A 20,522-nucleotide genomic window follows, 5' to 3' on the forward strand; every position below is an offset into this window, starting at 1 on the left:
ACGATCTGATTTCCTCGTGTCAGCATTGTTCCCACATCATCATAATTAATGTTGTTCCAGGTTCAACATTGCAAGTGACCAATCACCTTCTTGTGACGTCATTCCTTTGCGACTTCGAAATACCCGCCTTCGATTATTTCGAAATACAAGTGAAGAAGCGAAAAACCGCCGCCTGTCCGCCGAATTTGAAGTCAATTCGCCTGTCCGCCGAATTTGAAGTCAATTTAGGATACTTACCTTTAATAAACGGTAAGCATTATACATATGTTCCTCACTTGGCTTGCTGTTTGTTTGCTAGCGATAGGCTACTTGACGACAGCATTAGCTAACCAGTGTTCCCCAACTTTTTGGGTGTTTCGTGGCCCGGGGGTTGGGTCAGGCAAAATTGCAGTAGCTTCCCTGATCATTTTACAAACATAAGTGAAGAGAATCTGGACTAAAAGGCCTAGACTTATGGTTGTGTGCTGAATCTATGAATCAAACTATCACCTGGAAACATAATTAACTGGTCCATAGCTGTGAAACTGGACATGAGTTCTTGATTCTATGGAGATTAACAGTAATCCAGAAATTTACAAATTTGTCCTGGTACATCGCGTAAATGTTGTCCCAGGGACATCGCGTAAATGTTGTCCCTGGGACATTGTGTAAATGTTGTCCCTGGGACGTCATGTAGAAGTTGCCCTGGGACATCGTGTAAATGTTGTCCCTGGGACATCGTGTAAATGTTGTCCCTGGGACATCGTGTAAATGTTGTCCCTGGGACATCGTGTAATTGTTGTCCCTGGGACATCGTGTAGATGTTGTCCCTGGGACATCGTGTAAATATTGTCCCTGGGACATCGCGTAAATGTTGTCCCTGGGATATCGCGTAAATGTTGTCCCTGGGATATCGCGTAGATGTTGTCCCTGGGACATCGTGTAAATGTTGTCCCTGGGACATCGTGTAAATGTTGTCCCTGGGACATCGTGTGATAGCTTGTAAATAATGGAATGAAAATTATTGATTGTTATTAACTTGTGAAAAAGAAGTGTAACAAATCCACATGTTATGTTCTTACACCCTTACAGAAACTGTGACTCCTTCACAATGTCAGGTAAATGTCAACTCATGTTGAATAATCAACCAATCAAGCCTTTTATTATCACATGCAATGTTACACGTACAACTGCAATGAAAATTTCACCCCCTTCTGACCATACATATATTGCTTAAACATCACATTGGGAAGACAGGTCGGAAACAGTTAGGAAGGTCAGAAAACAATTTAATTAATAGATGAGGGGAGAGGAGGAGAAAAAAGAACTACAACCAGACAAAGCTCCTAGAAGACTGAAATGGATGATGGTTGCAGCATGCAAAAAGAAAATGATATCTGTTGACTACAGCATATGCTTTCTCACAGATTACCTTGTGGGAGTAGCTGGACCAAACTCTATTGGTATTTCAAGTTTGAAATCCCTGTTTGACCAGACTAACATTTCAGATGAGGTACCTCTTGACATAAAAATCCTTTTATGTTGTCATAAAACTAATGTTAAATTCTGCTTTAAATACACTTTATTGTACAATTTACTTAATGAATCGTATTCCTTAGTTCTGTTTTTATTTATATGTATTTATTTATTTGTTTTATAAGGTAATAGATGGCCTAATCTATTTGCAGTGTGAGGTATGTTGAAAAGCTTGTTTGATCATAATGACATAGCATGTTTACGTTTTTTGTAATGTATTTGAAAACATAGGTGTATTTATGTTATTTTTATAGAATTTCCCTCACATTTATCCAATACCAAGCCAAATCACTGGAAAAATTTTGGATGGGTCCACAAGAGCACAAAGTGCATACTTTTTGAAGGTATGACTTGGACTGTGGTAACTATGTTCTTATCACAAAGGGTTTATAAGTTGCCACTATAAACAAACAGCATTTTCCAAAATTGAAGCCTTGTCAGAAGAACCTGAAAAATACCTTTCTGAAACCTTTTCTGTGTAAAGACTTGTTCAAAAGCAATGCACACAGATTAAAACATTTCTGTCTTGGCCAACTGATAAAGAACACCAAAAATTTAGTGGTGCGTGTTGAGTCTGTGGTCTTGATTTGTTTTGTACACACTATAGAAATTAATTAATGTAAACCAAACAAACAAACATTTCTTTGTTAATCTAATTCTTTTTGTTCTTTTTTTTTTTTTTTTTTTTTTCTTCGTCAATTATTAGTTTGCCCAATCTCTCATTGACGGTAAAACACAAGTGGAGGAGTACAACACTGAAATCACAAAGCTCAGGTCCCGACTTTGCCACTACTTATTTTCCTCAATAGGTAAAGATAAAATTAGCTGCCTTCTTTTTCTCTAACATTGGAAAATGTAACTTGTACTTAAACAAATTATATTTTGCAGATCGAACTAGGAAGTGCAGTCAGTGCTGGTGTGTGATTGCAGCCAAAGACCGGGTACACTATGACATGTCCTTAGCCATATAGATTGTTTATTTAATGGACTTTGTTCATTTGTTTTTTGTTTGTTTATTTCTTCTTCTTTTTTTTTTTTTAATTCACAGGTGCAGTGCCAGAAATGTGGTGCATACAAGCACATGCGTTGTTCAAAGTCTGTTTGTGGCATCTGTATCTTCTGTGAGAGTAAGTCACAATATAACTAAACAATGTCCAAAAATGTTTAAAGTGAATTTTTTTTTCGTAATTTTGCCCTTGCACACCAGGACTGTGTAATTAAAGTGGACGTTTCAAGATCCAGTTTTTACACAAAACTATTTTAGACATAACTGTGTCGTATTGTGGGGATTTCTCTTCACAATTAAATTGATATAGTGCTGTTTATATCATTCTTCTTTATGTAACAGCACAGTGCAGCACAGCAGAGGGAAAGGAGTTGTGCAGCATAGTGGGTGGCTATACAGGAGGAGCAATAGAAGTAGCCAGTGAAGAATGTCATCAGGGAAAGCATCAGGCAGCGAATGACAAAGGAAAAGTTCCTAAGGGAGAGAACATCTGCAGCAAATCGACAAGTAACAGTGAGATAGGAAGACTGACAGTCAGAGATGAAGGTACACAGACTGAAGACAAAGAAAAAGAAACAGAAGTATACGGCACAAGTCTGAGTACAGATAATGCTGCTGCTGATGATGTTGACAGGATCGATGCAGATACAGAATTCCAAACTGATTCAGAAGGAACTAGTACAGTTTACAGAGTGCATGGTCGCTTATCTGTACCAAGCTCAAAAAAGAAAACCTACACAATAACAGAAGACGAGATCAAGCGCAGAATCAACGCAGAGAACATGTCAGTTCATGTTTTCAGAGGTTTGATTGGGGTAGATATACATTTCGTGATTTTGATGTCACCTGAAATAAATCCGGGTTACTCGTATCAATGAAGTGACAATGTGGCTGGAAATTGTGCATTTGCTGCAACATATACACAATTACACCATGTAAACAAAAGCATTTAACTTTGTGCGCGTGTGTGTGTCTCTCTCTGCTCTTTTGGTGTTTGCACTTTTTCTTTTTTAGGGCCGTAAAGCCAAACTGCCCGCAATGATTCTTGACAGGCCTAAGAAGGCCAAAACTAAAGTAACAGTGTTTAGTGTTCTGAGTGAAGAGGAGGCTGGGGAGCTAGCCCTCGGGTTTGCCGGAAGATTGGCCTGCGATGTCACAACAGACATGGTCTGTAAAGGCATCGACCATTCAAGTGCTGATATGACAAAGTAAGTTAGTAAAACAATATGAAAGTTGTATCTTTTTTGGTATTATTTGTCATTTCCCCGTATTTGGGTTATTGGTGTAACATTGTTAATCTTACTTTCTAATAACAGACAGACTCTTCTCAAAATCCAACACAATCTTAAACATGAGCTGACTGATTCCTCAACCTTCAGTTTGCTGACACACACCTTTGGCCCCGCTGCACTGGATTCTGTCATTTCATTCCTGTGTGAAAAACTTGATCTTGTCTCTTAAATAATGAAACCTTTTGTGACTTTTGTTTGTTCTGTAAATCAGAATCTTGAAAATTGTTCATTGTTGTTCTAAGTTTGTGTTAACTATTTGGCAAAAATGATTGGTTCCTAATCCAAACAGCATAATGACTGTTCTAACACATATCTTAAAAATGCTACAAAGAAAGAAAATTATCACATATGTTTCAATATGAATGTAATTGTGTCACACTCGGTTTGTAGTAACTTTCCTGTTTTATTTTGAGTTTTGGTATGTTTACACTGTTATTTTTATTTCCCGTGTGTTCGTCTTCCCTTATTAGTTTTACTGTATTTAATTAGTCTGATTTAATAACTTATAATTATTTACTTTCCAGTGTTTATATATGCTCCTCGTTTGGATTATTGTTTGTTTGAGTTCTGCCTGTCTTTTCTATTAAAGATTTGGACTTTTGGACTATTAGTGGACCTCGTAGGTTTTTATTCTGTTCAATTGGTAATTGACTGGGTTTAATTTAGTGGCCTGGAAAACAGGCCGGAGGGGTCTGGTCATTTTAACCCCCTAAGACCCGAAATCTTCCATGGCATGCATTTTTAATTTCTCTTTGATATTTGGGCCGATTGGAACCCGATGAATGTAAAAAGAAAGAATTACCAGGTTTTGTTTTTTTTACCTAATTTTTGTTTCTGAGAAAAATGAGAGCCACATATGAGGACATTAATTTGAAATTTCGATAGAACAGTTGCAGTATAATGTCCTCATAACTGTATATCAGGCACTTGTTGATCAAGATTTAGTATTTTGGTCTAAATAACCCAAAATGTGATGTCCACATGTGTGGACGCCAGGCTGGAGTAAAGTGTTAGAGCTATTTATACCTATGTAAACTTTTATACACTGGTTTTTACCTGTCTTGTTTCAGAAAGGTTTAAAAGGGTAATGTCCACAGTTTATTTGTTTATTTATTTGTTTGAATTCAACATATTTTATTAAAGTAATTGAGCTTGAACACAGAAAAAACTGAATCAAATAATCATAAAATCAAATCACTTGCATATACTGAAGTCTAATCTACTCTGAGCTAATGCCGGTTTCCAACACTAATGATCGGGTGAAGGAGAGAGATGAGGGTGTGCACGGCCACTGGTGCTCTTATCCCTGTTCTTTGTGATACAATCCAACAGGAAAGCAGTCAAACCCTTGGACATTAGCCAAGTTAACGTTCACAAATATATACACACAGAGGAACTCTGAGCCCCAATGTCAGCATTAGCACAAACATGCCACTTCATACCAAATCTCAGTGTGAGGTCAGGTGTTAGTCTCATTCCATTATTCTGGCTATATTTTCTTACTCATTACTATTAAACTTATACTTAAGACTAACTATTAACAAAATCACACCCCAATAACTCTGTTATTACACTTTGTATTTAATCATAAAAAGGCTGGATGTTGAAACCTTTTACTTCTATTTTGTATGAGCCAGGATTCTCAACAGCTGATACTCTATGTCCAAAAAGTGACAGGTATCGTTTTATGGAGCAAAAAACTTAAGAGCGCATATTTTATAAATAATACCAACAATTACAAATGCAGACCTTTAATAGTAATAAGTAATCCTTTATTTATAATGCATAGCAATATAAAAATAGTAACATATGAAAATATTACAATGGGCACAGATGAATTTGTATCAAAAACAGCAACCAAGCCAAAGTAATGAATAACACACATAAATAACAACTGCTTGAGAGACCAAACAATTTCTTTTCAACTGTTCCTTGGCAGAAAGTTAAGACAGCTATTCAGCTTTAGGTTTCAATAAACAGAAGTAATGGATGCAGTCCCTTTGAAATGTCACACAAAAGTCTACTTATGCATATACTTAGCTTTAACTCTTCTCTTTTTTGTTTTGTATTCCAAAAGGTTTTCATTTTCTCCAGAGGATGTCTCTCTTTCAGTGGTTATCGACTGTTCACATTCATTTTCACAGACTGTTGGAATGTCGATGCTGGCCGAACGTTTCTTGCTAGAATACAATGGCCTAATTTTGCGTGCATTATCTGTCGTCTTTATTTCGTACTGGCATATACTTTTGCCTACTTGTTTTGTTTTTAAGACATTTGTATGCAGTTCATCTATCATTGGAGTAATACCCTCTGGAATGAATGCCCACTGTTTAACTGTGTCTAAAACAGCATTTAGTTTTCCAACTGCATCTTCTGTGCATTTTTTGTCTGTGCTTTCAACTACAGGAGTGTCATTCAAAGTTGATAGAGGACTTTTCAGAGAGTTTTTCATTTTTTTAAAATGGCTACAAGCCACCTTCAGGCAAGCACATGTGTTATAGTGAGAGAACGTACAACAAGTGCACTGAAGTGTTTCAGCCGATGCAAAAAAACACAGATTTCCAAACAAACTTGGCATTTTTATCACTTTCAAGTCCTCACAGTGTACAAAGTAATGCCTTTCTTTCACTGCAATTCTTGCCAAGGTAGAAATGTCTGTTTCCATGTTTGGATAGATGTCATTGTCAGCCTCTGCTAATTTTGCAAGTAACACTAGATGCTTGCAAAGAAGTCCTCGTAAGCCATATGTACAGTTGCAGTAGGACTCAACAGGGCAGACGTCATACACCATGTCTTCTCTTGACTCAGATGGGACTTGATATGCATTAACTCCATGGCTGTTCTTGACTGTAATTTTAAGAGCCCAACTACTTTCCATCAGTCTTGAAGCAGAGTCTGAAACTTGAGACAAGGGGTCAGCAAACCTGTTTTTCATGCGGCCCACATCTTGCAGGGTTTTTATGACTGAGAAGTAGTCGTCGGCCTTCCCTAGGAGCACTTCAATCAGATCATCCAGACGCCTATTCTTGTAGCCAGATAAAAACTGGTATTTCAGGCGGTGGAAAAATCTGAAAAACAGTTATTTGAAATGATTAGTAACTGTAATTGAAGGAATTTAAAGTTTTAATCAAGACTGTATTATTTTTTTAAAAATTGGAATACCTATTGCACACGTCTTTTATAAAGGAATGCTCTGTGCCGGTTTAGCTGATTTAGGCAAATCCACCTACTCTGTTTTTTGTCGTGGTAACATAAAAAACGCTGCTAGAATTTAAAGGATTTGCCTAAAACCTGTTCTGGCAATGACATGACGAACCTACTCAGTTTAGCCTCTTGGATTAAAGCATAATATCTTTTTTTCAGCAATACAATTGAATGAGGTCAAAATAATAAATCATACCTTTCAATCACATTGTTTGTTTCAGAACGAGCGTGACTGAAGCGACGGCCGTAGTCACACCACATGTGGCCAATGCCTTCCCAGTGCTTCTGAAAATACTGGCACACCAAAGGGTATTGCTTAAATGTCTGGCAGAACTCTGCTGATGTGGCTTTAAAGTCGTCCTCCTAAGAGAATTGGATGCAACAGAATATATTTCAATCCATTTAACAGACCTATTGAAATCTTTAATATTATGTATTGAAGCCCTTTTCCTTTTATTGAATAACATTAAGAATTTTAAGTTATTAATAATATGTCGTGTTTTTGTATTAAGAAGCAATTATTTCTTCCCTTACAATGGCTAAGAAGGAACACTAAACCTATAAGCATATTTGGTTTCAGCATCTGTCTGTGAAAGAATCCCACTCACAAGTTCTACTGCACAGTGGGTGACACAATGATGGTCTGCACAGCTTAAGTACTTGTTTTGATAAGCAAGATAAGAAGCCAGTTTTAGAAATTGTTTCAAAAATCTATTTTGTATCTCTCTGTAACTTTTTTTAGCAACTGAAAGTTATTATGCTCTTAGTGTAATCAAGAAATCAAAATGTGAAATAGACAAATTACACTTACAGATGTGCAAGCTTTCAGCTTACAAAAGAAAGAAATGATTTCATTTCTCTTTTGGGTGTTAGAAAGCCCATGGACCCCGGACTCTGATTTTGAAAGCCATCGATTAACAGCCTGTGAATGTAAGAGAAAAAAAGTTAATCTGGAGAGAGAGACAGAGGAGCAGCTGTACAAAAAGCATAAAAGAAAGCTGACGTCCAAAAATAACTTTGTCACTCACTGGACAAGAGGACCTGTGCATTACAGAAATCAACCAGGCAAACATATTTTTAAATGTCAAAAAGAGCTTTGGGAAGCAGCCACCAGAAGATGAGTGCACTGTGGTCTTAAATGGATGGACATAGTCACTCAACATTTTATCCCTTTATATTCATTAACCTGAGTAGGTGAATATCACAATGAGGCAAATCATGACAACAGGACCCTGTTGTAAAAATGTGTTTCAGGTGCATCTTAGACAACGTGAAAAGAAAACAATGTGGTTTACCTGCAAGACATGGTACCAGCATAGAAGGATAGCTGACTCTGGAAAAACCTTCTGCAAAGCATTTATTTCCGCAAAGTCTTTGTCAACCATAAATGCTCTACAGAAAAAAAGAAAACACTAAATGAGATTAAACAGTATGAAAATGTTTTTGCTATCTCAAAGCACCACTTCAATGCCAAATTAAACATTTCAACTCACAAGTAGATATATAAAATACTGCATACAGCCTATAGGAATAACTTTAACAACTGGAAAGGAAAGTTTTTTGCAGCCCATGCTGCAGCTATAGCATTAGATTCTGGCATGTTATAACTTTTTTGAAAAGGAATTATTTCAAAATCAATAGCTGTCAATGTATTATTTACCTCGGGGAAGTTGGGAAATGCTCACAAACTATTCCAAGAACAGTTTCCAGGGTTTTCTGACTTTCGTTGCTGACAATAGCATAGGCCACAGGGACTCCATGCCCATGATCATCTCTTACAACAAGTGTGAATAAGGGAAATGAATACTGGTTAACGCAGTGCGTGGTGTCAACAAATACTAACTGTTTTGCATAGTTCTCCATGTTTGATTTCATTACAGGTGTCTGCAAAACAATCATTAGTTCTTGGTCAGATGTGTATGGTTGATAGAAGAGAACATGTTCTTGATGTTTTCCATTAAGTAAGGTATGTACACTTTGACTGTCTCCACAGTTAAAGTGCTTCTTCCTCATCATGCAGGTTCTAACACTGTCAATGTCACGTGGTGTGACAAAATGCTCTCTGTTGTGAAGATCTCTGTGTCCATGTTCTTTGGCCCATTTATGACATTCGGTTAGTATGATGGCTGGCTTAGTTCCAAGGGAAAGCAGTTCCTCAATCTTCCTCCTCAAATCACTGGAAATATTGTTGAAATGTGCGTCTTTTGGGTCCGAAGGATCATGCCCATCATGCTTATCATATGTACGCTGCACGATGACTGTGTGGTCTTTCCAACATTTGAGTACTTTAAATGAAACATAGGCCTTACAGCCCACTGCTCTGTAGCTGTTTCGACTTTTTTTCCCAGCTCTGATGCAGTTGAATTTGTAATAGTCTCTTTTCCTGTCTTTACCTGAGGCAACATTTAAACATTTATAATGTCCATGAAGGGTTAATGAGTTCAATTTTTCTAACACAACACTGAATGGGTCCTCCTGGCATTGTGACACATGCACACAAAGTTGTGTGTCTTTTCCAGTTCTTTTTTTTTCGTCATTCAGAACACTTCTTCTAATTATGTCGTCCATTTCTGGTGGAAAAATAACGAAGGTTTAATTAGTCAATATTCATTAATTCATTTTAACTTGTTGTGGGGTTTTTTGCAATACAATGTAAATATTAAATATAATATTAAAAAATATATATATATAAAATAATATAAAACAAACAGGGGCTAAAAGAAGCTAAACTTTCATATGGTATGTCTCTGGCAACTTTAACATGATGTCCCAGGGACAACATCTACACGATGTCCCAGGGACAACATTTACGCGATGTCCCAGGGACAACATTTACGCGATGTCCCAGGGACAACATCTACGCGATGTCCCTGGGACAAATTTGTAAATTTCTGGATTACTGTTAATCTCCATAGAATCAAGAACTCATGTCCAGTTTCACAGCTATGGACCAGTTAATTATGTTTCCAGGTGATAGTTTGATTCATAGATTCAGCACACAACCATAAGTCTAGGCCTTTTAGTCCAGATTCTCTTCACTTATGTTTGTAAAATGATCAGGGAAGCTACTGCAATTTTGCCTGACCCAACCCCCGGGCCACGAAACACCCAAAAAGTTGGGGAACGCTGGTCTAGAGAACACTGGTTAGCTAATGCTGTCGTCAAGTAGCCTATCGCTAGCAAACAAACAGCAAGCCAAGTGAGGAACATATGTATAATGGGACGATCTGATTTCCTCGTGTCAGCATTGTTCCCACATCATCATAATTAATGTTGTTCCAGGTTCAACATTGCAAGTGACCAATCACCTTCTTGTGACGTCATTCCATTGCGACTTCGAAATTGGTCACTTGCAATGTTGAACCTGGAACAACATTAATTATGATGATGTGGGAACAATGCTGACACGAGGAAATCAGATCGTCCGTAAATAAATTAGTCCCAACTGATTTATTCTACTATACTACAGTATTTTATTTTAAGCAAACGTAAGGCACAGTGAAATAAAATACAGAAATAAAGCAGACAAACTCCATGAAAATTACACATATATATTTTCTTCTTTGAGCATTTCTGAGCATGTGTCGGAAGTCTGGTGGTTCGTCCTCGCGCTTCTATTGTATTCTGAAAGCTAAGATAAAGTTAGCTACCTAGCTGAAACAAAACAATAAGCTATGCACGCACTCTGAATTTTTGTGCTGACACAGGCACAAAAGCTTTGTAGTTTTCTGGATTTTGTCGTTTCTATAGTAATTAAGAGCTGTTAAAAATGAACTGGGTGGGAGGTTCAAGGTAAGAGAAAGCAAATTTTGGTTATTAGCTGATGTGTTAATGTATATCATATTAGCCTATAAATGTTTAAGCTAACTAGACATGTAACTGCTCATTTCAGAAACCGGTTAGTGATGAGGAATAATGCCAAAAAGCAGAGGGTAAGACAACCAAATAAAACTTACATTGTTTTACATTAAGTGCAAGTAGGATGCTAAATATTAAATGTTTAATTGTATACTCCATAAAATATTGTATCCAGAAGAAAACTTGCTTTAAAGGGATGCATTTCTAACCAGGGTTGTTTTACAAAATGGAAAGAATTGTTTTGACTTTTAATTTTGAGTATAAGTTAAATTCTTACATAAGGAGGTCAATAGTGCACAGGTTGCATATTGAAAATATATTTAAAGTAGTGGAATAAGACTTTTAATAATAATAATAATAATAAATTTTATTTAAAAGCCACGTTCAAGACATCTAAGGACACTTAGAATAGAATAAAAGACATAGTAGAACAATGACAAGATCTATCTATATATGTGTGTGTGTATACATGGTTTATAATGTGTGTAACTTTGGACTTGTACTTGTTCACAACTTTAATTACTTATTTGTTGTTTGGTATTTTTAGTAGAAGGCAACTTAGCCATTTGAAAAGCCCAGACATGGCCTATTTGAAGTTTCATTGATGTGAAGTCTTAAAACTCAACAATACCCCAAAATAACTCATTAATAATCACTAGCCCAAATTGCTGCCTTTGTTTTTCACAAACATTTTATTTATTTTTCATGTAATAAACATTAAAATCTATATCAGGGGTGCTCAATCCCAGTCCTCGAGAGCTACTGTCCTGCAGCTTTTAGATGCATCCTTGTTCCGACACAGCTGAATCAAATGAATGGCTTGTTATCAGGCCTTTTCCAAACTTGATGGCATGCTGAAGAGGTAATCAAACATTTGATTCAGCTGTGTTGGAGTAGGGATGCATCTAAAAGCTGCAGGACAGTAGCTCTCGAGGACTGGGATTGAGCACCCCTGATCTATATCCTTGTGTAATGATAATTCATTAAATAAATAACAATCACTAATGTTCAAGCTTGATGTTTTTTCATTGTAATCAGTTTTGTAAATGTATTAAATTAACAAAGCCTTTGTCCCTGTGCCTAAATATTGGTTGTGCTTTTTCTGTTCCAGGAATTCTTTGAAAAGAGAAAAATGCAACAAAAACTTAAAAACATGGGAATACCTGTCCCAGCCCCTTCCCTAGGCAACACTAGTTCTGGTAGTTTGGACCTAATGACTCTGTTTATCGTCAACCAGATTGCTGCTAAAAAAGCACGTAAAGGTGAGATTCACAGCCCCAGATCACCAGAAAACAATAATCGAATACATTTAAGCCTCAGGATGGCAAATGATGTAAACAGAAAGTGTTCTTGTTTTTCAGATCCTCCTAAAGCAGCAGTTCTTGGCAGCTGTAAGGCAGGAGCCAGGCATAAGAGAAAAGATCCTCTGGTGCTCTCGATGAGCCCCTGTTCCCCATCACGGCTGTGTCTTGTTGAGGGCCAGTCTGAGTACAGGTATAGCCCCACTGTGGGTTAACAGTTCTTGTAGCCAATTATGTTAATATAATAATAATCCTCTTAATAAATGGAATGAAAAGGGTTTTAAAAGTATTATATTTTCCATTTTAACAGTGTTCAAGAAAGCAGAGAAAGAAGGAAGGTAATTCCACAAGGGTTCAAGTTTCAGCGTGTAAGTCACTTTCCCGCTCTTCATGGTTTTACTTCAAGTTAGCGAAACGTGCTTAATATGAACAAATGTAAAGACACTCACTAAATCCCTGTTTTTGTAAGTTGTCGCCAGTACTTGAGTCAGGTTTCTCAGACAACAGTGCCTCTGACTACCTGCCTGCCATACCTGATGCCCGCAGCCCCTTCTCTTCCACCTCATCTGCCTGCTCAGGCCAAGGTTGTGTAACACTAATAGACTATTAACAACTATAACTCAGTTACAGTACTGCGTATTCTTCTTTGCGTGATGATATCTTATGAAATCCAACTGTTCTCCACAGGAACTTTCACCCTGCAGCTGAATCTCCAGAAACAAAGCCAAGCACCGCATCCCTCTTCTCCCCCACCTTGGGACACCTCAGTTCTATCGCAGACCGATGCAGTAAGGGATAGCTCTTATTAGAATTACATCACTACTTTAAGGTTAAAGTTGTAGTTTTTACACATTTTACCCCACACGTGGTTTCATATGTAAGAAAGGAAAAGTATGGAAACTCTGACTTGAGTTGAGAAACTTATCTAAAGTTGGTGTGGAAAAATGGCTTATGTTGGTGTTGTTTAACAGGCCAACAAAGATTTTGGTAACTTCTCAGAACTCTGCTTTACAATAAATCATATTGTGCTTTAATTATAGAATGTGACATATGTCATGTGTGTCAAGGTCTTTCACAGTGAATGTAATCTTTTTTTTGTGTATTGATTTCATTCATGGGAATTAAAAACTGGTAATTTTGCCATGAGTGGGGGATGGCCAACTTCGATGAAAATTGAAGCTGCATGCCATCCTTTTCGCATTGGCTTTCTTCAGATTGTGAGAAATGGATAGCCTGTCCCCCAGTGACCTCATCTACAAACATGGTTTTTGCACACCTACACAAGTGTAATCCCAGGTGCCTAATTATAAATACTTATTTATATTTATTCAGGCTATTCAGGCCTAAAATTCAGGCATTCTTGTTCAATACAAAAGCTGAAAACAACAAAGAAAAAGTAATGTAGCATTACTTTTGGTATTACTAAAGGTACCAGTATTTTATCATATCACTATAGTATTTTAGTAAGTAAAATTTATTTATATAGCACTTTTCACAGTTAAAAATCACAAAGTGCTTCACAATTAAACCAGAAATATAAATAAAATGAAAAAAAAATTAAAGCTTGTTTGTATAGAAATGTCTTCAGCTGCTTTTTTTTAAAAAGGGGTCAAGTGTAAAGAGTGCCTTTGTGCCACTGCCCGAAAAGCCCGATCCCCACGTGTTTTGAACCCAGTACATGTGACCAACAGTAACCTCTGACCTGAAGCGCTCAAGAAGAAGCATGAGGTTTCAACAGGTCAGAGATATACTGTGGAGCTTCAACATGTGGAGCTCTGAAAGTTACAATTAAAAGTTTAAAATGAAACCTAAAATTTGCCGGCAACCAAAACTGGAGTAGTATGTGACCTCTTGTTTTAGACCAGTTTATAGTCTTTGGAGCAACAGCATCTCTTGCTAAGAGAAAATAGTATCTAATAAAATGTGACAATAATGTGTCTTTCTTCTGACAAATGCTGATTTGTTTCTCTGTCAGTTTCATCCTTTCTCTCAGTCCAGAAGTATGACAAACACATCTCCCTGGTCGCACAACCTTAACCAACCCTTCTTCCAACTTGAGAACCCCACAGCATCTCAAGTCCTCTTTGGCAGTCCACAACCAGGGTGAAAACAAGTTTACATTTTAATTGGTTATTTTCTATCCTTAGTTTCAATTTTTTAACCAATCAGTGCCCGTGTGTGTTGCCACAGTAAAAGCAAGGCAGAAGACCATGCAACATATGTGGACAGCATCTTTCTCAACCGGCCAAAGGCCAAAGAGTCCATGCTGGACTTCACGCTTAACCAGTCAGAAATTCAGCAGCAATTGGAGAACAATGTCTTTAGAGGCTTTTGTGATGAAGATTGTGAAGGACACTCTCATTCTGGGAGTGAAAAATCAAAAATATGTCTCCCAGATCAGACACCGGTAAACTCTTCTGCACCTCAGTAAGTGTTTGCACTTCCAGTCTAACGAAATGCATTATTATGAAGCAAATTTTGAATCCATTTTATGTTGGGTTTTATCATTTTATTGCCAGAACTGTGCCAGACTCACAGTGCATGGGAGCAGAGGTAAGCGGGTTTTAAAAACTACATGTGGGAGTAAAGTTGCCCTTTTACTGCCACCAAGTGGTCAAGTTTGGAACTGCGACGAAATTAACTTTAAATGTGTAGAAAGTAAATCATCACAAAGTTTAATGAGGCTCTCCAGTCATCATAAGCTGTCATATAGAGCTCCCAACAGTTTATGTTTAATATTTTTCATAACTGGATTATATACATGGGTACAGCAGAAGTGTCAAATATTGATTATGTTTTGTTCACAGCCCTGCAACTGCCCTGACACAAGGTTTTGTAAGTTTCCAAGGAGTCTCACGTTAAGGAAATTCATTTATTATGTACATGTTTGAGGAAAAACCAAAACGTAAATGGGTGTTTTTTTCCCCTCTAATTCCACAGCATGTTTTGGAGACAACACTGGGCCAGTGAATGGCTCTGAATATTCGCCAAGTTACTCTTTTAGAGGAGGTCACCTGAGTCCAGACTCAAATGATGTGAGTGAAGCTACACTGTGAACTTTATTCCAACTATCTGAAGTGCTCTACTTGGAAAGTTATCTTTGAAATACATTAAAGTAATCTTTCATCTAACCCCTCAAAACTGTAGCAAATTCATGCTGTATTTTTGTAGTACTGATGTTAATTAAGCTGTAGATTAACTATCAGCACTCTGCCAGTTTCTGCAGCCTCCTTTTTTAATTAAACACAAATGAGTAAATTACTATTAAACAGATGATCATCACCTGTCCCAAATAGTTAACACCAAAAAGCAACACTCATTAACAGCACAGTGTTCTTTGCACAGTGCCACTGATTTATACCTCTTTCCTGGACATATTTTCACACCATCTGACACAGGAATTGCTGTTTTCTACTTTTAAAACTATATATTAGGATGAAGACTGCTATCAGCTATGCCTCCCAGCATCTTCTTCTTACATGGATCAAGCCTTTGGCCTCAGTGGCTCACAAGGGAATTTAAATGAAACACTCTCTGAGCTCAGGTCTCACACCCCACGAATAAGATCCCAAATGGACTTCAGAGTTGACCTAAAAGTTACTGAGAACATGGCTACCCCAGATAAGGCCTTTGAAAGTAAAGGGCAGGAGAAAGAAAGCAGCACAGCTCTCCTTTTATCTCCACACCCTTCAGCTCAAACTCAGAGCTCAGATGTCTGCAAATGCAAGAAAACATCAAGTGAAACTCGAGATGCAGGAACTCAAACAGTACGCAGCCCCCCAGCTGGGGCGTGCGATGCTTCGACTCAGTGCAGCTTTGTTGCAGACAGTGCTCTTGGGTACAGCTTGCATCTATCAAACGCTGACATGTCGGAGCTGCCTCCAGCCACAGGGAGGCAGGCCGGTACTGCCACAGAGCCAGATGCACTCACAGCTTCACCAGAAAACTCCAGGAGCGAAGAGAAGCAGACGCCCTGGAGCAACAAGAAATCAAAGGCGGTTTCCCTGTCAGGCAGGAGCATGATCACTGCTAATAACGGTGCCAAAACGATTCTACAGAGACCCACAAACCTTCTTCTCACTAACGACCTGAGCACGACTAATGTCAGAGGTATGACATGAAAGTGAAATAGTCAGCTCTCTTTATGTGTCGTTTGAGAGAAACTTGAGATAGAAAATCACATTAAATTTTGCTCTAATGTTTCTAATTTAGGTCAGGAGAATAAAGAACACGAGAACTGCCCTCCAATGACAAGCTTTTCAGATCAAGGGAGGGAAGAGGGCACATCTGGCACCAAAGTTAACATAGTCTCAAAGGAGGCTGAAATGCTTCAAGAAATAGTCAACATTTTGCTCCTCCTGAAGCAGAGGAAAATTCAGGGCTACTAAGAACAGATGGATGAAGACATCAGGAAATCAGTTCTGTGCTGTGCATCTTCCTTTATTTTACAGCAACAGTCATAAAAGTAGATTAAAATAGTTACAGTGCTCTTAATGTTGTGATGCAGTTTATGCAGTTAAATAAAGCTCCAAAACATGACTTTGACTCATACATTTATTTCTTTCCCCATATACACAATATTTCATGAAGATATTTATCTTTATATAATATAAACTCTAGCAAAACATTTACAGCTTGAACAATAATCAAATATACAGCACTCTTTTTTTTTTAAATTTGCTTTTCTGTAATACCCCACAAACTTTAGCAAAAACACACATAATTGGTTCACATAGAAAAAAATGTAACCATTTTACTGATAAGTACACATTTAATGCCCTCAGCTGTGGTAGAGGACAGTGTTAACCGGAGGTTAAGGGCTGAACACCACATTATCTCTGACACAGGTGCAGCCTAAAACAATCACATTAAATATTTGGTTGACACAAGTTTTCGTTACTCAGTCTGTGCCGTGGACAAGTAAATCTGTGGTTTTTGTGTGTAGTAATACTTTCAGTACAAAACTAGCTTGTGAAGTTTTAAGAAAACTCTCCTGGATTAAGTGAAACTGGTCAAATACAATCCTATACTAAATTATAGTTGCTAGTGTTTTCTACACCTTTCACTCCAGAGAAGCTGCGCTAAATGAGTTGAAAAGCAAAGTTTTGGAAGTTTAAGTTATTACTCTGAACTATATTTCGCAATGTTTTGTTTTTATTGAAATAAACAATCAGTGCTCATCTTCGAGGATCCCTTTATTACCTCTCTGGGTTAAAAAAGACAATATCTGGAATATTCTAGCCCCATAACTACAAATCACAAGTGTTTACAATAGAATAGCTTATCATTTTCAAACACAAGTTGAATATTTGACCGTGTTTTGTGCTGACTTCAATTCTTGATATGATTTTATTGTAGTCTGTACATGTTGATACTACTGTTTGTGTTTGCTTTGAAAAATGATCAGCTATTATAACACTGAAGAACTTGCAACTAAAGAGGCAACTATGATATTTGAAAGCTTTTTTTATTTTCAAAAAATCAGCCGGTTTTCCACATGAGGGTGCTTGTGTGCTACAGTATGCCATCACTGTTCTTCCATTTATTGAAGGAATTTGTTTCTAATCAATTTTTTAAAACCTTTTTTCCCCATAGCTATCCACATGACACCTTGAAAACACCAAAATTACTACAATACTTGCAAATACCACCGAGTTTTAATGGATCACTTAGGTGTAATTGTCCCACGGCATTTGATGGTCTGTTTCTTGTTTTAAAAAGTGGTACTAGTCTATAAATAGACTAGATTTATAGATAATGGACTGTTGGGAAAAAAAATTTAAATGGTAATTTTCTGCTAGCACATTATCCGTTTTTTTACTGAGGTTTCTGGGTATTTCTATTAATGTGGGGTTAAAAATATAGGTAGAAGAAATCATATGGAAAATTCCATCATTTTAAACGTTGCATTGTACTGTATTTTTACAATCGTTTATTTTGGGTGTCTGCCATGAGAAACCTGTTCACTAAGCACAGCAGCAGCCTTTATACCCCTTACTTACCCTTTTATATTTTTTGTTACACAGTTGTCTACTTTCCAACAGTTTTGCTACACAGAAAATTACGTGTATTTAACTAACAAGGTGTAACCTTACACAGTTTACACTTTTACAAAACAACATTGCCAAATTACGCTAAAGCCTACTCCTCAACTTTTGACACAAGAACTACATAAATGATATGCTCGGCTATTTGTACATAAGGCTGTGAAGGAAGACACAAAGCAAAATACATGAAATTTTAGTCAATAAAATTCCATCACAGGTGAAATGCAAATATGCACATGTTAAAATTAAAAAAAGGCCATGTAGACCTACAGGAAATGTGACTGAAAAATGGCCATTAGGCACCTTCACAATACACAGGCACTAATATATCAATGTTCAGATAGAACGAAACACTTAAAAATCTCAGTCATCAAGCTAAAGCTTACTTTTACTGCTACAGACAGAACAGCCCGGTTTCTTTGCTGGATATTACAGACACTATATCCAGAAATAACAACAAGAAAAAGTTCATTGCAAGAGTTGCAACATTGGTTCGTAGGGTAGGTTTTGCGAAGCACATTTTAAATGAAAAAGTAAGCAACGTTAAGAAATTTGTAATTTGTCGAAATGTGGATTCACAAAAAGATCTGTTTTAAATAAATATATAAATACACAAACCATACTGTAGCACGAAGACTTCCAGTCCTTTCAGGGCTACCAAGTTTGTAAGAACAGTTTTGTTTCGGCACCCGTCGACAATACAAGTTTACTCAACCGTAATGATATACCGTGTGTCTCTGGCAATTGCTTTTCATAAAAATTCAAACTGCAAACAGAAGAACATCAGGTCAAGGACTGACATTAAGTGTGCTACGCTACAAGCTGAAAAAACGAGACAGCAGAATGTGTCTCATACACCAAGGCATAATGGTACGAAAGACAACAACAGCTGCTGTCCAGTCAACAAAAGTTTTGTGGTTGTATTTACTGTAACTTTTTGAATGGAGTTGCCATTGTATTCTGACACAAAGCTCTGGGATAAAACCGTTTATAAATCATAAATGGTGCTTATAAAACAAATGCACAAAATATTAGGGACAAATTCCAGTCCCTTGTATTTTGTATCTTTGCATCTGTTAAACAGTCATAACTAGTCTCTATGAAAAAGACACTGGACTTCTATGTATTATGCTTTGCCTATTATCTGCGTAGAAGGCCGGTGTTATAGACTTCTGTGGTTGAAAATAATAAGCAGGTCTGAAACCAGATAAGGTGCCAGTTCACCCCTGAATTTAGAGAATGAACTAATGGGAAACATTCATGCTAAAGCATTAGTGTTGATTGGGATTTCCCCAACTGACTGCTTGAAAAGTGAACTGATACATGTTACTGATAGAAGCATAGTCTTCTAAAATGTAATTCCCAATCTATGTTGGAGGTAAACCAGTGGCCCTGCAGATCACAGGAAAAAGAACACTAATACAGACTCAGCCGCTCTGCATGTTCCAGTGAAACAGCTAATGAAACACCCAGAGGGAGGTAAGCAACACCCAAGTTTCCTCTAGTCTACATCTGATGCGTCATTGTCCGATAGATGGTAGTTTGAACCTTTGACCCGGATGTACTCAACCTGCCGTCCCTCATCCGAATCAGAGGCGCCGCAAGAGCAAAGGTGGTTTTCGAACAACGCTTCGATCTCCTCCAGACGGCGGGATTTGGTTTCTGGCAGGCAGCCATATGTGAAGACGAAACCCAGCAAGGCCATGCTGGAGTACAGGAAGAAAGCTCCTGAGAAGACAAAGCAAAAGAACACGCTGTCACCGAGGATAGCCACCCACAAAGATGAGAAACACAATGGCACAACTTCACACTTCTTATGAGAAATGATTTGCTTGTTCTCATTCACTGCCAGAAAAAGAAACACCGATGGTGACAACAGATCCCGCGGGCAGCTAATATTAGACCACGACTGCCCACGCACTTCTAGGGACGTGTGTGGTGAAGAATGAAAATGCTTTTGCAACACTGCTTTCACACTGCTGGTCACCCTACGATAAATGTGGAGTATAAGTAAAATGTCCCTGTCAATGTGGCCTTACAGCAGGGTTAACAGGAAACAAATAACTATGTGACGAATAAGGGTTCATACGAAAAGACTGACACAGGTTTAATGAGATTTTGTCGCAACTGTGGTCCGTATTTTCTTCTTGTCAACGCACAGTGACATTTTTAAGTTGCAGCCGAGTGCACTTTAAGATTTAACAAGACAACATCTTGTGTTTTCCCAGCTTTGATATTATTTGCCCCACTTTTAGTAAATGATTGCTATCAAGCAGATAAATTGGTGAATGACTCAGAA

At 37.6% G+C, this 20,522-nt stretch overlaps 4 protein-coding genes across 6 annotated transcripts in view; 2 read left to right on the plus strand and 2 right to left on the minus strand.

Annotated features, from left to right (window-relative positions):
- The first annotated feature begins 28 nt into the window (after nt 1-28).
- LOC146689850 (uncharacterized) lies at nt 29-4,423 on the plus strand. Of its 2 annotated transcripts, XM_085437040.1 has the most exons (11): nt 29-249; nt 1,072-1,097; nt 1,407-1,492; nt 1,641-1,673; nt 1,770-1,859; nt 2,222-2,324; nt 2,404-2,456; nt 2,564-2,642; nt 2,864-3,336; nt 3,536-3,729; nt 3,838-4,423. In XM_085437040.1, exons 2-11 carry the CDS (start codon nt 1,091-1,093, stop codon nt 3,980-3,982), a joined length of 1,263 nt encoding a protein of 420 aa, XP_085293166.1. In that variant the 5' UTR covers nt 29-249; nt 1,072-1,090; the 3' UTR covers nt 3,983-4,423. The 2 variants fall into 2 exon arrangements, with proteins under 2 accessions (XP_085293166.1, XP_085293165.1); XM_085437039.1 differs by having other exon boundaries at nt 1,072-1,492.
- A 1,136-nt stretch (nt 4,424-5,559) lies between these two features.
- Nucleotides 5,560-9,662, minus strand: LOC146689851 (uncharacterized). 2 transcript variants are annotated; one of them, XM_085437035.1, is made up of 5 exons: nt 8,678-9,662; nt 8,313-8,409; nt 7,829-7,939; nt 7,214-7,380; nt 5,560-6,881 (listed from the first exon to the last, which is right to left on the minus strand). In XM_085437035.1, exons 1-5 carry the CDS (start codon nt 9,583-9,585, stop codon nt 5,834-5,836), a joined length of 2,331 nt encoding a protein of 776 aa, XP_085293161.1. In that variant the 5' UTR covers nt 9,586-9,662; the 3' UTR covers nt 5,560-5,833. The 2 variants fall into 2 exon arrangements, with proteins under 2 accessions (XP_085293161.1, XP_085293162.1); XM_085437036.1 differs by having other exon boundaries at nt 8,313-8,745.
- Nucleotides 9,663-10,380: 718 nt separating this feature from the next.
- On the plus strand, nt 10,381-16,715 carry redic1 (regulator of DNA class I crossover intermediates 1). The gene is made up of 14 exons (XM_085436272.1): nt 10,381-10,809; nt 10,910-10,949; nt 11,987-12,137; nt 12,237-12,369; nt 12,487-12,544; nt 12,646-12,760; nt 12,864-12,964; nt 14,152-14,279; nt 14,367-14,603; nt 14,696-14,729; nt 14,984-15,011; nt 15,117-15,211; nt 15,611-16,286; nt 16,389-16,715. The coding sequence occupies exons 1-14, from the start codon at nt 10,787-10,789 to the stop codon at nt 16,562-16,564; spliced, it is 1,995 nt and encodes a 664-aa protein (XP_085292398.1). The 5' UTR covers nt 10,381-10,786; the 3' UTR covers nt 16,565-16,715.
- Nucleotides 16,713-20,522, minus strand: part of slc2a13a (solute carrier family 2 member 13a) — a 102,797-nt gene continuing 98,987 nt past the window's right edge. The window contains exon 10 of the mRNA XM_085436273.1: nt 16,713-19,951. Coding sequence (XP_085292399.1) covers nt 19,725-19,951 — 227 coding nt within the window. The 3' untranslated portion in view covers nt 16,713-19,724. The remainder of the gene's footprint in view (nt 19,952-20,522) is intronic.

The sequence above is a fragment of the Copadichromis virginalis genome, linkage group LG17 (genome assembly GCF_057382275.1).
Source record: "Copadichromis virginalis isolate Kocher_CV1m ecotype Utaka linkage group LG17, C_Virginalis_male_GT1.1, whole genome shotgun sequence".
Classification (NCBI taxonomy): Eukaryota; Metazoa; Chordata; class Actinopteri; order Cichliformes; family Cichlidae; genus Copadichromis; species Copadichromis virginalis.

Coding starts and splice junctions, on each gene's coding strand:
- LOC146689850 (XM_085437039.1), top strand. CDS start 1,280: ATGAGGGGAGAGGAGGAGAAAAAAGAACTACAACCAGACAAAGCTCCT. Junction 1,674..1,769: donor TAATCTATTTGCAGTGTGAG/GTATGTTGAAAA, acceptor TTATTTTTATAG/AATTTCCCTCACATTTATCC. Junction 2,457..2,563: donor TGATTGCAGCCAAAGACCGG/GTACACTATGAC, acceptor TTTAATTCACAG/GTGCAGTGCCAGAAATGTGG.
- LOC146689851 (XM_085437035.1), bottom strand. CDS start 9,585: ATGGACGACATAATTAGAAGAAGTGTTCTGAATGACGAAAAAAAAAGA. Junction 8,410..8,677: donor CATTTCCCAACTTCCCCGAG/GTAAATAATACA, acceptor TTTTTTCTGTAG/AGCATTTATGGTTGACAAAG. Junction 7,940..8,312: donor GCTGGTACCATGTCTTGCAG/GTAAACCACATT, acceptor TTACATTCACAG/GCTGTTAATCGATGGCTTTC.
- redic1 (XM_085436272.1), top strand. CDS start 10,787: ATGAACTGGGTGGGAGGTTCAAG. Junction 10,950..11,986: donor ATAATGCCAAAAAGCAGAGG/GTAAGACAACCA, acceptor TTTCTGTTCCAG/GAATTCTTTGAAAAGAGAAA. Junction 16,287..16,388: donor GAGCACGACTAATGTCAGAG/GTATGACATGAA, acceptor TTTCTAATTTAG/GTCAGGAGAATAAAGAACAC.